Source organism: Brachyhypopomus gauderio, chromosome 2 (genome assembly GCF_052324685.1).
Source record: "Brachyhypopomus gauderio isolate BG-103 chromosome 2, BGAUD_0.2, whole genome shotgun sequence".
NCBI lineage: Eukaryota > Metazoa > Chordata > Actinopteri > Gymnotiformes > Hypopomidae > Brachyhypopomus > Brachyhypopomus gauderio.
This window is the reverse complement of record NC_135212.1, coordinates 46,180,938-46,195,342: the sequence shown is the minus strand read 5'-3', so window position 1 is coordinate 46,195,342 and position 14,405 is coordinate 46,180,938. Positions and strand designations below refer to the sequence as shown.

General features: G+C 42.3%; 1 protein-coding gene across 1 annotated transcript; it reads left to right on the top strand.

Moving 5' to 3' along the window:
- The first annotated feature begins 8,354 nt into the window (after positions 1 to 8,354).
- Positions 8,355 to 10,855, top strand: LOC143508927 (general transcription factor II-I repeat domain-containing protein 2-like). Its single transcript, XM_076997516.1, has 2 exons — positions 8,355 to 10,154; positions 10,259 to 10,855. The coding sequence occupies exon 1, from the start codon at positions 8,420 to 8,422 to the stop codon at positions 10,139 to 10,141; it is 1,722 nt and encodes a 573-aa protein (XP_076853631.1). The 5' UTR covers positions 8,355 to 8,419; the 3' UTR covers positions 10,142 to 10,154; positions 10,259 to 10,855.
- Positions 10,856 to 14,405: the final 3,550 nt, after the last annotated feature.

Here is a 14,405-nt window from a genome sequence, read left to right as displayed (position 1 = left end):
GATTCAACATCTAGGTCAGTGATTGCAAATTTAAAAAACACCATATCTCCAAACATTTGAGGTAAACGTTGGCTTGCAGTTGATAGCAAAATTATAGAATTGATTTTGCTAGTCAACTGCAGGCCAACTTTTATCTCAAACGTTACCTCAAAAAAGCTTAGTTTTCTCATTGTACGAGACGTTTACAGTTGAGCACTGGGTCTCTAGCCTACCTACTGCCACCATAAAATATCACAATTCTACAAACAACACGTATTCACAGGTTGTCAATCTTACTTGAACGTTTCAACACAATGTTGAAACTACAATTCCAACACTTTTCCATCAGGAGTAAGAAATGTGAAAATCCAGCATCGAACCACAGTGGAAAACAGAGTGCATACAGTAAAATAGTAAAATAAAATACATTACAATGCAGTGGAGAGAACAGGTAAGAAATGAAATCATATGTTTTTGCTTAAAGAATGCAGACTGTAATATGGATATCAGAGCCAATGTTCTGAATACGTTCTGCTATGATCATTGATCCTTAACAGGTCATTAGTTTTGAGAAGTAGGAGTTGTTTTTTCATATCATGCATAGGTCTGCTGCACTGTCAGCATGTATATCTGTTATTACAGTGTCCCCCATAAGCAGAGGCTCCAGGCCAGTAGGGGGCCCCAAAGGGCTGACAAAGTTTAAACTACAGCAATGGAAATGTGCAACCTTTGCAAACCAGAGACTCTAGAATCAATACTGTCCACATGGAGATGGCCAAGTTTTATTGTGGTTCTCAAGCTACCTACGTAAATAACGATTGATTATTCGCTAGCTGTTTAGTGGATTTTCTCATTTTAAAACAGTGAGCAGTACAAAATAAATTTTTATTCTCTATTTAGAGAACAACTTTTAAATATTAATAATAAATAATAATAAAAAAACAACTACCACCAGTGCAAATCAATGCACATTGTTATTATTTCAAAAGTGCATCTGAAATGAACAGAGGAGCATATTTGGGTTTTAATATATATTTATTTTTAAAACTTGCTGAGCTAAGCTAATAATAGCACCTACTAGGACTGGGCAGTATGATGACAGTATTATAAAATTGAGGCAGCATATTAACCACGTGACGTGACGCAACGTGCCAAATCTCTACTTTGAAAATGGGGCATTTAAGCCATTTGGCGCATCCATTAAAATATCTGTGGGCGGAGTCAGCAGCTGGAGCTCACTGATTGGTTATGGAGTGGCGGTGTTCACTAAGATCGGGGGGGGGGGGGGGGGGCGACAACGACGAGTGTAAGTTGTGGGTCAAGCGAGCTGGTTTCAAAGAAATACACCACTGCTACAGATTGTCAGCATTTTGGATTTGTTTCAAATAAAAAGGAGAGCAAGCAAACCTATATGAGTTACTTGCTAGCTAGTAACTACTTTCCTGAAGAGAACTTTTACAGTACAACATACAGTATAGTGTTAATTCACCATATATAACCATTATACACCTCTGGTTTTTTACCGCCTTTCTTCTTCCACTTTTCTTCTTTTTCTACCCTGGGCAGCAGAGGACGTCTGCCTTTTTGACATCTTTAAGAGGAGATGTCACTCACCCTGTGATGTTGTCTTTCTCCCCACAGAGAAACAATTAAACAATTAAGTTATGATTATGTGGCCTTTGTTTGTTTTCATATTTATCAATTAATTTAAAAAAAGACAAAAAACAGGAAAAACCGCAGGCACGCGAGCGCCCCACCCCCAGGACAGACGGCACCCCTAGCATTTGCCTATATTGCCTAATGGAAGGGCCAGCCCTGCATCCAGGGATGTTTCGCGTACTGGAAAATCTCATTTTGCTGGCATACTGCATACTGCATACTGATTTGGGGCCCAAACAGTACGCCAGTAGTATGTAGTAGGCTATTTCAAACAGAGCCGGTGCTTTTAGAATGCGGAACAATACCGGGCAGCCAATCCGAATAGAGTTCTAGCTTATATCCAATTTAGAGTTCTAGCTTATATCCAATTTAGAGTTCTAGCTTATATCCTGTTTCATTTCTCCTCATGGCTGCCTGCCTGCTTGAGGAATAATGAGATGAGGAGACCAGCGATCCATCCTGGGCCAGCCACCTCCTGCCTAACCGGATGCCTACATCATGATGGACATTATTACATATTTTTTCTTTTCTTTCTCTTCTTTCTGTCTAAATTGTTGTTGTTGTCATGGTGACTGGTGTCGGCCAGAGGAGGATGGGTTCCCCCCCTGAGTCTTGGTTCCTCTCAAGGTTTCTTCCTCATGCAAAAAAACTAGGGAGTTTTTCCTTGCCACTGTCGCCTTTGGCTTGCTCACTGGGGGCTAGGACTCGGCACTTGTAAAGCTGCTTTGTGACAACAACTGTTGTAAAAAGCGCTATATAAATAAAATTAGATTTATTGATTGATTGATAAAGGCACAGTAACAAACTGTGGGTTTAGATCTAAGGGATAAAATGGATGGAAAATATAAAAATGAATTATGACCGTTTTTTGTAGCATAAAGCCACAAAACATTGCAACACAAAAGCATAAATAAATAAAATGTAGCTTATGGGCCCGTTATCGCCAGTCTTTCCGTTCAATGGACTTTACACATGTTCTGGGGCTAATTAAAATGCATTATAGTTGTGAACAAAATGTGGTTGGTTCTTGCACACTTTGCATTGCCATGAATTGGCGGGGAGAGGCGGGGCGGAGAGAGGGCGGGGGCGTAAAGGGGTGGGGGCGGGGAGAGGCGGGGCGGAGAGAGGGCGGGGGCGTAAAGGGGTGGGGGCGGGGAGAGGCGGAGCGGAGAGAGGGCGGGGGCGTAAAGGGGTGGGGGCGGAGAGAGGGCGGGGGCGTAAAGGGGTGGGGGCGGAGAGAGGGCGGGGGCGTAAAGGGGTGGGGGCGGAGAGAGGGCGGGGGCGTAAAGGGGTGGGGGCGGAGAGAGGCGGGGCGGATACTTGGCTGCTGCTGCATAGCCAAGTACAGACAATTCATATAAATGAAACCCAATAAAACGGAGATAAATGTATTTCAGAAATCTCCTCATGTTTTAGGCCTATAGGTTAGTTCTCTGCACATAATGAACACATAATGAAAAATATGAGATTTGCTTTTCTTTTTAGTGCTATAGCACAACAATGTTTATGATTCCATCTGTTTTATGGGTTTCAATATATTTGTTATTTTAGCTATGTTAGTAAGGTTGCTCAATGTGCATGTGTTTTCTGTTCTTCAGAATTCACATGCTTTATGTTGACTCTACGAAATACAAAGTTTCTTTTCAAATGATAACAGAAGTTTCATGTTTTACTTTGGGGTGTCATAAACAATATTTCTTCTCTAGCTCAGGGTTGATAGAATGCACTGAAGGCCCACAATGTCGACCATTATAGCAAAGGTTCTGAAGTTAAACAAATGTAAAGTCAATTTCAGAAAGCCTACATTTGAATCAAACATCAAGGTCGAGTGAGACAGAAGCTATTAGCCATATATTAAAAGTAAATTAAATGATACCGCACCCATTATTTAAAACATCACAATCAACTGTACTGAATATCTTTCAAATAAAAGCGTTTCTCGGGATCACGTTTAATACTTGTAATGAAGACAGTTAATTCTAACCACCATGCGGCAGCATTTCGCAGATTTTTGCTTAGTTGAGCAGCCTCGTGTGGGCGTTCCCACTAACGACACCTGTGATGCGACACGAGGCTGAAGTTGGTTACTTATTCGCAGTTTGAGATTCGTTTGGTTACTTATTCGCAGCTCCGTATTCGGCGGCTGAAGTTGGTTACTTATTCGAAAAGGTTATGTTCACGATGCGTGTTTGCTGCGCACATTGTTTAAAAACGATAGATTAAACGTTACATTAAACGAGCGTAGGAGCAGACATTTAAGAGGTTATTGTTTCCCATACTGATTTTGTGAATGTAAAAAATAAAAATATAATGAAAGCATTTCATTTGTAAAATGGTTTCTATTTCAAGTCGTTTCAATTGTATGCAGTTTGTACATGATGATTGAATTCGTCAACATTTCTAACGTAAGGAAACATATTCTTAGATTTGAAAACTAAAAACACAGAAATGCTGTTCTAGAACACAAATAATCGGAAGAAGAAATACCAGCACACAACATGGCATATTGAGCAGAGGGCAGATAGGTGAACGCATTTAAAGGGGCAGTTTCAGAGGATTATTGAAAGCCTTATTGATGGTGGGCCAGAGAAATAACAAATGCATCATGAAGAACAGGTCACTCCCTAAGAGAGGAACCTGATTTTAGCCTGATCCAACATCATTTTATACCTTAAATCTAACTGGAAACACGGCATATTGAGTAGTTAAGTGCACAGAGAGCGCACTGAAATGGTTCAGAGGGGCAATTTCAGAGGTGTGCTGTATGCCTATAAGGCGTCGGGCCAGACAAATAACACATGCATCATACATAACTAGTTCCTATATGTATGAGCAACTTGTTTTTGGCCTGGCCCAGAATCATTTTATGCCTCAAATCTAACTGGAAACACGGCATATTGAGTAGTTAAGCACACAGGTGAAATGGTTCACAGGTTCAAGTTCAGAGGCCTGCTGTATGCCTGTAATGTCTTGGGCCAGGCAAAACCCAATTGTATCATACATAACTAGTTCCCATATGTATGAGGAACCTGGTTTTGGCCTGGCCCAGAATCATTTTAGCCCTCAAATTTAACTGGAAACACGGCATATTGAGTAAAGCGCATAGGTGAAATGGGTCAGACGGCCAAGTTCAGAGGCCTGCTGTATGCCTGTAATGTCTTGGGCCAGGCAAAACTCAATTGTATCATACACAAGTAGTTCCTGTATGTATGAGGAACCTGTTTTTGGCCTGGCCCAGAATCATTTTATGCCTCAAATCTAACTGGAAACATGACATATTGAGTAGTTAAGCACACAGGTGAAATGGTTCACAGGTTCAAGTTCAGAGGCCTGCTGTATGCCTGTAATGTCTTGGGCCAGGCAAAACCCAATTGTATCATACATAACTAGTTCCCATATGTATGAGGAACCTGGTTTTGGCCTGGCCCAGAATCATTTTAGCCCTCAAATTTAACTGGAAACACGGCATATTGAGTAAAGCGCATAGGTGAAATGGGTCAGACGGCCAAGTTCAGAGGCCTGCTGTATGCCTGTAATGTCTTGGGCCAGGCAAAACTCAATTGTATCATACACAAGTAGTTCCTGTATGTATGAGGAACCTGTTTTTGGCCTGGCCCAGAATCATTTTATGCCTCAAATCTAACTGGAAACATGACATATTGAGTAGTTAAGCACACAGGTGAAATGGTTCACAGGTTCAAGTTCAGAGGCCTGCTGTATGCCTGTAATGTCTTGGGCCAGGCAAAACTCAAATGCATCATACATAACTAGTTCCTATATGTATGAGGAACCTCATTTTGGCCTGGCCCAGAATCATTTTAGCCCTCAAATCTAACTGCGAACATGGCATATTGAGTAAAGCGCATTGGTGAAATGGGTCAGACGGCCAAGTTCAGAGGCCTGCTGTATGCTTGTAATGTCTTGGGCCAGGCAAAACTCAATTGTATCATATATAACTAGTTCCTATATGTATGATGAACCTGGTTCTGGCCTGGCCCAGAATCACTTTATGTGTCAAATCTAACTGCAAACATGGCATATTGGGTAGTTAAGCACACAGGTGAAATGGTTCACAGGGCCAAGTTCAGAGGCCTGCTGTATGCCGGTAATGTCTTGAGCCAGGCAAAACTCAATTGTATCATACATAACTAGTTCCTATATGTATGAGGAACCTGGTTTTGGCCTGGCCCAGAATCATTTTATGCCTCAAATCTAACTGGAAACATGACATATTTAGTTAAGCACACAGGTGAAATGGTTCACAGGGCCAAGTTCAGAGGCCTGCTGTATGCCTGTAATGTCTTGGGCCAGGCAAAACTCAATTGTATCATACATAACTAGTTTCTATATGTATGAGGAACCTGGTTCTGGCCTGGCCCAGAATCATTTTATGTGTCAAATCTAACTGCAAACATGGCATATTGGGTAGTTAAGCACACAGGTGAAATGGTTCACAGGGCCAAGTTCAGAGGCCTGCTGTATGCCTGTAATGTCTTGGGCCAGGCAAAACTCAATTGTATCATACATAACTAGTTCCCATATGTATGAGGAACCTGGTTTTGGCCTGGCCCAGAATCATTTTATGCCTCAAATCTAACTGGAAACATGACATATTTAGTTAAGCACACAGGTGAAATGGTTCACAGGGCCAAGTTCAGAGGCCTGCTGTATGCCTGTAATGTCTTGGGCCAGGCAAAACTCAATTGTATCATACATAACTAGTTTCTATATGTATGAGGAACCTGGTTCTGGCCTGGCCCAGAATCATTTTATGTGTCAAATCTAACTGCAAACATGGCATATTGGGTAGTTAAGCACACAGGTGAAATGGTTCACAGGGCCAAGTTCAGAGGCCTGCTGTATGCCTGTAATGTCTTGGGCCAGGCAAAACTCAATTGTATCATACATAACTAGTTCCCATATGTATGAGGAACCTGGTTTTGGCCTGGCCCAGAATCATTTTAGCCCTCAAATCTAACTGGAAACATGACATATTGAGTAGTTAAGCACACAGGTGAAATGGGTCATACGGCCAAGTTCAGAGGTCTGCTGTATGCCTGTAATGTCTTGGGCCAGGGAAAACTCAAATGCATCATACACAAATAGTTCCTATATGTATGAGGAGCCTGAATTTAGCCTGGCCTAGAATCATTTTAGCCCTCAAATCTAAATGGCAAAATGGCATATTGACTAAGCGCACAGGTGAAATGGTTCATGAGGTGGATTTAAGAGGCCTGCTGTATACATGTAAGGCATTGGGCCAGGCAAATAACATATGCATCATACATAACGCTTTACTATATGTAAGAGAAACCTGACTTTGGCCTGGCTCAGCATAATTTTATGCTTCAAATCCAACTGGAAACATGACACATGGAGTGGTGCGCACAGGTCAAATGATGCAGAGCAGCAATTTTAGAGGCCTGCTGTATGCCTGTAAGGTCTTGGGTCAGGCAAAACTCAAATGCTTCATAAATAACACGTTACTCTATGTACGAGAAACCTGATTTTGGCCTGGCCCAGTAACATTTTAGCTCTCAAATCTAACTGAAAACGTGACACATGCAGTGGTGCGCACATGAAATTGTTCAGGGTGATTTCAGAGGCTTCCTGTATACCTTTAAGGCGCTGGGCCAGGCAAATAACATATGCATCATACCTAACAGGTTCCTATGTGTAAGAGAAACCTAGCTTGATTCTTGAGAATAAAGGGCTATTCCTGGCCAGAGCTGAAACAAGCATTGAATTTACCAATGGAAATTGAATTTGGAGTTATGATGATTTTCTTTTAGGGAGAAACCTGGTCTCAATGTTGGAGTATTCATTTGTGTGATTACATGAATAAAGCCTACTAGTATGTAGTTGAAATTTCTCTAAAAATAAAATATTAATAGACTGCACTATTAACATTATATAATATTTTAACTGCATTAGAAATACTATTATACAAACTGAAGTCTAGTTTATCCAATAGATAGGCACATGTTTAATATGATGCATGACTTTTGCCTGGCCTGAGACATTAGAGGCATATAGCAGCAAGCATCTGCAATTGAACTGTATCATTTCACTTGTGCAAAACTACACAATATGCCATATTGCCAGTTAGATCTGAGGGCCAGGAACCTGTTATGTATGATGCATATGTTATTTGCCTGGCCCAGCGCCTTAAAGGTATACAGGAAGCCTCTGAAATCAACCTGAACAATTTCATGTGCGCACCACTGCATGTGTCACGTTTTCAGTTAGATTTGAGAGCTAAAATGTTACTGGGCCAGGCCAAAATCAGGTTTCTCGTACATAGAGTAACGTGTTATTTATGAAGCATTTGAGTTTTGCCTGACCCAAGACCTTACAGGCATACAGCAGGCCTCTAAAATTGCTGCTCTGCAACATTTGACCTGTGCGCACCACTCCATGTGTCATGTTTCCAGTTGGATTTGAAGCATAAAATTATGCTGGGCCAGGCCAAAGTCAGGTTTCTCTTACATATAGTAAAGCGTTATGTATGATGCATATGTTATTTGCCTGGCCCAATGCCTTACATCAGTGGTCCCCAAACTACGGCCCGCGGGCCGGATACGGCCCGCCTCCACGTTTGACCCGGCCCCCGGAACATTTGACCTGGCCCCCGGAACACCCCCTCCCCCCTACCCCCAGGGAAAAAAATACTGCTCCTTGTGAAAGAGAACGTAATGGCGAAAAGGTTAGGTAAGAGAAAAATTGATTCTGAATGTAGGGTATTTAACCTGCAGTGGACAAACGATTATTTTTTTGTTCAATGCAAAGAAAAGGCTGTTTGTCTCATCTAGAGGCGCTTGCGGTATTCAAAGAATACAATCTACGACGGCACTATGAATCCCGTCACAAAGACCAGTATGATAGTTTGCAAGGCCAAATGCGGGCAGACAAACTGTTAAAGTTAAAAAGTGGACTGTTAGCTCAGCAGAATACATTTGTACGCCAAGCTCAGCTGAACCAGTCATCCGTTCGGGCCAGCTTTCGGGTTGCTCAAATTATAGCAAGCAGCGGTAAACCTTTCACGGATGGAGAGTTTGTTAAGAAATGTTTGAATGCTGTCGCGGAGGAAGTGTGTCCCGAGAAGAAAGATGTCTTCAATGCAGTGAGTCTGTCAGCGAGTACAATCACCAGACGCATCGAAGAAATCGGGGGTAATGTGTATGTACAGCTGCAGCAGAAGACAAAAGAATTTGACTTTTTTTCATTAGCATTGGATGAGAGCACGGATGTGCAGGACACAGCGCAGCTGGTAATTTTCATTCGTGGAGTTAACGCAAACTTTGAGATGAGCGAGGAGTTGGCAGCCCTCCAAAGTCTCAAAGGGACTACAACGGGGGAGGATATTTTCGGCAAAGTATGCCAAACCATGGAAGACTTGGACCTGGACTGGTCAAAGCTTGCCAGCATTACGACTGACGGGGCTCCTAGTATGGTGGGCGCGTCTCGGGGTCTAACAGGACGCGTGAAGCGGGAGATGGAAGAGCGGGGTCTCACCGCCCCGCTACAAGTCCACTGTTTAATTCACCAGCAGGCACTGTGCTGCAAAGTGTTGAAGTGGGATTCTGTCATGAAGGTTGTGGTGTCATGCATAAACTTAATCAGAGCAAAGGGACTTAAACACAGGGAGTTCCAACAATTCCTGTCTGAGCTGGAGTCTGCGCACGGCGACGTGCTGTATTACACAGAGGTCCGATGGCTGAGCCGGGGCAGAGTTTTGAGGCGTTTTTACGAGCTGCTACCTGAAATTAACGCATTTCTTCATTCAAAAGACAAAACGGTCCCAGAGCTGATGGACCCAGAGTGGAAATGGCACCTGGCATTTTTAACAGACGTGACAGAAATTCTGAACAGCCTTAACTTGCAGCTACAAGGCCAGGGGAAACTCATTTGCGACATGTATTCCCACATAAAAGCATTTGAGGTGAAACTAGCGCTGCTTTTGGAGCAAGTGAAAAAGCACAACTTCGTCCATCTCCCTGCTACCCAAAACCTCTCTGCAGAGAACCCAGCGGTCCCGTTCCCAACTGAAAAGTGCGTGGAAGCACTGGAAATGCTCAAGGCGGAGTTCGGTGTGCGATTCCGTGAACTACATGTTCATGCAAAAGAAATCCGTCTTTTCCAGAACCCCTTTGTTGCCGACATCGATGAAGCCCAGCCTTCTTATCAGTTTGAGTTGGCCGAGTTACAGAACTGTGATGTTCTGAAAGACATGTTCAAGCCCAACAGTCTTATTGACTTCTATGCCGCACTCCCAAACGACACGTACCCTAACATAAAAAAACACGCAATGAAGATGTCCACACTTTTTGGAAGCACGTATATCTGCGAACAAACATTTTCGCACATGAAACTCCTGAAAACTTCGCTGAGATCAAGATTGACAGATGAACATCTGCATCAGTGTTTGAGACTGGCTGTGACTAGAATGGAACCTGACATTCAACTTCTCACCAGCCAAATGCAGGCCCACAGTTCACACTGATGAACATACATAGGTAAGCTCACTTTTCTGACTTGAATGAGTCATTCTGAGTATAAACAAATATGATCATAAAATCTACTGGGATAAAATGCATAAAAAATGTATTGTGCTGTGTAGGTCACAAGGAAGTTGACGAGAGAGAAAGGTATCTACAAGCCTTCTAGAACCTACAATCTACAAAAGGATTATAAGGAAGGAACACGAGAACTTTGAGGGACTACTCATATGAGTCATTTAAGGAAGAAATTCTGTTCTGACAACTTTACCTGTTAAGATGTGCACGGCACAACAGAAAGTTAATGTTCCACAGACTTTTTTTTTTCTGTGAAGAACCCAGAGAGCATTTTTTGGTGTTATTTATTTTAATAATGGTGTTATTTTTATCTTAAATAGTGTTATTTAGTTGGTTAATAGTGTTATTATTTATTACCAGACTTTTTTCTGTGAAGAACCCAGAGAGGATTATTTAGTTATTATTTCATAAATATTGTTATTTATTTTGTTAATGGTTAATATTTAGTTTGTTAATAGTGTTATTGTTTATTTCTTGACTTTTTTGTGTGAAGATCCCGGAAAGTGTTATTAATGTTTGGTTATGTGTCGCTTTCTGAAAACAATAAATGTTGCAGCACCCCTGTGATTGTCAAACTTTTCTGTTTCAAACTGACCCCGGCCCCCCATCAGAGAAGAGAAAAGTTATTTGGCCCTCGCAGGAAAAAGTTTGGGGACCCCTGCCTTACATGTATACAGCAGGCCTCTTAAATCCACCTCATGAACCATTTCACCTGTGCGCTTAGTCAATATGCCATTTTGCCATTTAGATTTGAGGGCTAAAATGATTCTAGGCCAGGCTAAATTCAGGCTCCTCATACATATAGGAACTATTTGTGTATGATGCATTTGAGTTTTCCCTGGCCCAAGACATTACAGGCATACAGCAGGCCTCTGAACTTGCCCCTGTGAACCATTTCACCTGTGCGCTTTACTCAATATGCCATGTTTCCAGTTAGATTTGAGGCATAAAATGATTCTGGGCCAGGCTAAAAACTGGTTCGTCATACATATTGGAAGTAGTTGTGTATGATTTAATTGAGTTTTGCCTGGCCCAAGACATTACAGGCATACAGCAGGCCTCTGAACTTGGCCCTGTGAACCATTTCACCTGTGTGCTTAACTACCCAATATGCCATGTTTGCAGTTAGATTTGAGGCATAAAATGATTCTGGGCCAGGCCAAAAACAGGTTCCTCATACATATAGGAACTACTTGTGTATGATACAATTGAGTTTTGCCTGGCCCAAGACATTACAGGCATACAGCAGGCCTCTGAAATTGCCCCTCTGAACTATTTCACCTGTGCCCTTTACTCAACATGCCGTGTTTCCAGTTAGATTCGAGGGCTAAAATGATTCTGGGCCAGGCCAAAACCAGGTTGCTCATACATACGGGAACTAGTTATGTATGATACAATTGAGTTTTGCCTGGCCCAAGACATTACAGGCATACAGCAGGCCTCTGAACTTGGCCCTGTGAACCATTTCACCTGTGTGCTTAACTACCCAATATGCCATGTTTGCAGTTAAATTTGACACATAAAATGATTCTGGGCCAGGCCAGAACCAGATTCCTCATACATATAGGAACTAGTTATGTATGATACAATTGAGTTTTGCCTGGCCCAAGACATTACAGGCATACAGCAGGCCTCTGAACTTGGCCGTCTGACCCATTTCACCTATGCGCTTTACTCAATATGCCGTGTTTCCAGTTAAATTTGAGGGCTAAATTGATTCTGGGCCAGGCCAAAACCAGGTTCTTCATACATATGGGAACTAGTTATGTATGATTCAATTGAGTTTTGCCTGGCCCAAGACATTACAGGCATACAGCAGGCCTCTGAACATGCCCCTCTGATCCATTTCACCTGTGCACTTAACTACTCAATATGCCATGTTTCCAGTTAGAATTGAGGCATAAAATGATTCTGGGCCAGGCCAAAATCAGGTTTCTCTTACATATAGGAACTAGTTATGTATGAGTCAATTGAGTTTTGCCTGGCCCAAGACATTACAGGCATACAGCAGGCCTCTGAACATGCCCCTCTGATCCATTTCACCTGTGCACTTAACTACTCAATATGCCATGTTTCCAGTTAGAATTGAGGCATAAAATGATTCTGGGCCAGGCCAAAATCAGGTTTCTCTTACATATAGGAACTAGTTATGTATGAGTCAATTGAGTTTTGCCTGGCCCAAGACATTACAGGCATACAGCAGGCCTCTGAACATGCCCCTCTGATCCATTTCACCTGTGCACTTAACTACTCAATATGCCATGTTTCCAGTTAGAATTGAGGCATAAAATGATTCTGGGCCAGGCCAAAATCAGGTTTCTCTTACATATAGGAACTAGTTATGTATGAGTCAATTGAGTTTTGCCTGGCCCAAGACATTACAGGCATACAGCAGGCCTCTGAACATGCCCCTCTGATCCATTTCACCTGTGCACTTAACTACTCAATATGCCATGTTTCCAGTTAGAATTGAGGCATAAAATGATTCTGGGCCAGGCCAAAATCAGGTTTCTCTTACATATAGGAACTAGTTATGTATGAGTCAATTGAGTTTTGCCTGGCCCAAGACATTACAGGCATACAGCAGGCCTCTGAACATGCCCCTCTGATCCATTTCACCTGTGCACTTAACTACTCAATATGCCATGTTTCCAGTTAGATTTGAGGCTAAAATCAGGTTCCTCTCTTAGGGAGTGACCTGTTCTTCATGATGCATTTGTTATTTCTCTGGCCCACCATCAATAAGGCTTTCAATAATCCTCTGAAACTGCCCCTTTAAAATGCGTTCACCTATCTGCCCACTGCTCAATGTCATGTTGTGTGCTGGTATTTCTTCTTCCGATTATTTGTGTTCTAGAACAGCATTTCTGTGTTCTTAGTTTCAAATCTAAGAATATGTTTCCTTACGTTAGAAATGACGAATTCAATCATCATGTACAAACTGCATACAATTGAAACGACTTGAAATAGAAACCATTTTACAAATGAAATGCTTTCATTATATTTTTATTTTTTACATTCACAAAATCAGTATGGGAAACAATAACCTCTTAAATGTCTGCTCCTACGCTCGTTTAATGTAACGTTTAATCTATCGCTTTTAAACAAATTGCGCAGCAAACACGCATCGTGAACATAACCTTTTTGAATAAGTAACCAACTTCAGCCGCCGAATACGGAGCTACGAATAAGTAACCAAACGAATCTCAAACTGCGAATAAGTAACCAACTTCAGCCTCGTTGATGCGACTCCTTTCACGCCTCCTTCCGCTCGTTTGATTCAGCACCAAACAGGGGTGAGTTTCCCGAAACGTTCTTAGCGCTAAGTACTTCTTAACCTCATACGTTTCATACGAGGTTACGAAGTACTTAGCGCTACGAACGTTTCGGGAAACCCACCCCAGGCTGAATAGCGCACAGGCTGCGTAGGCCCCCAGCACACTGAAGACAGCCCCATACCCAAAGCCGGAGTGGCTAATCGGGAGATTCGGGAGGATTCCCGATGGGCCGGTTCATGTCAGTCTCTAGTTTGGGCCGATTGGGAGGGAAAAATAATTTTGGGCCGGATTTGGTCATAAAACTCCCGGGCTGAAAAAGTGTCCCACTCCGGCCCTGCCCACACCTTAACATCATCTCCCAAAACCACTCGCAATTAAATTTGTATTTCCAGTGTGCTGGTCTCCCAGTGACGCACTAGCTTTGTCAGCACTCTGGGTTGTTCAGTATTAGGGATGCTTAATGCTTAAAAACGCTCCAAGACCACCAATCACGTCGGTTGGTACAGATATGCGATCATTTTTAATGTGACTGCTTTGTGCTCTCACTCTCTCTTACACACACACACAGTGTTTGAGTACAGAAGAAGACAGTACAGTATATTTTAGCTGAGAGAACAAAAAACATTAGAGACTTCAGGCAGGCAGTCAGGTGCCTATTCAGCAGAACATTGGTAGATGTATCATATGTACAGTCGGATCTCCCCAAATAAATAATACATAATTCAAATTAATCAATAACAATTACAACAGCATGTCAGAAGATTCAGTGCTCCATCACCCATTCCTCCCGTCACCACGGCGAGGACCACAGATTTGTGTCGCGAACCACTGACGTATGGCAGAAACCCGTCGGTCTGCGTCACAGGACAGGTCACACCCATGTCCAACTTAAATTATTACTATTTTAGGAATT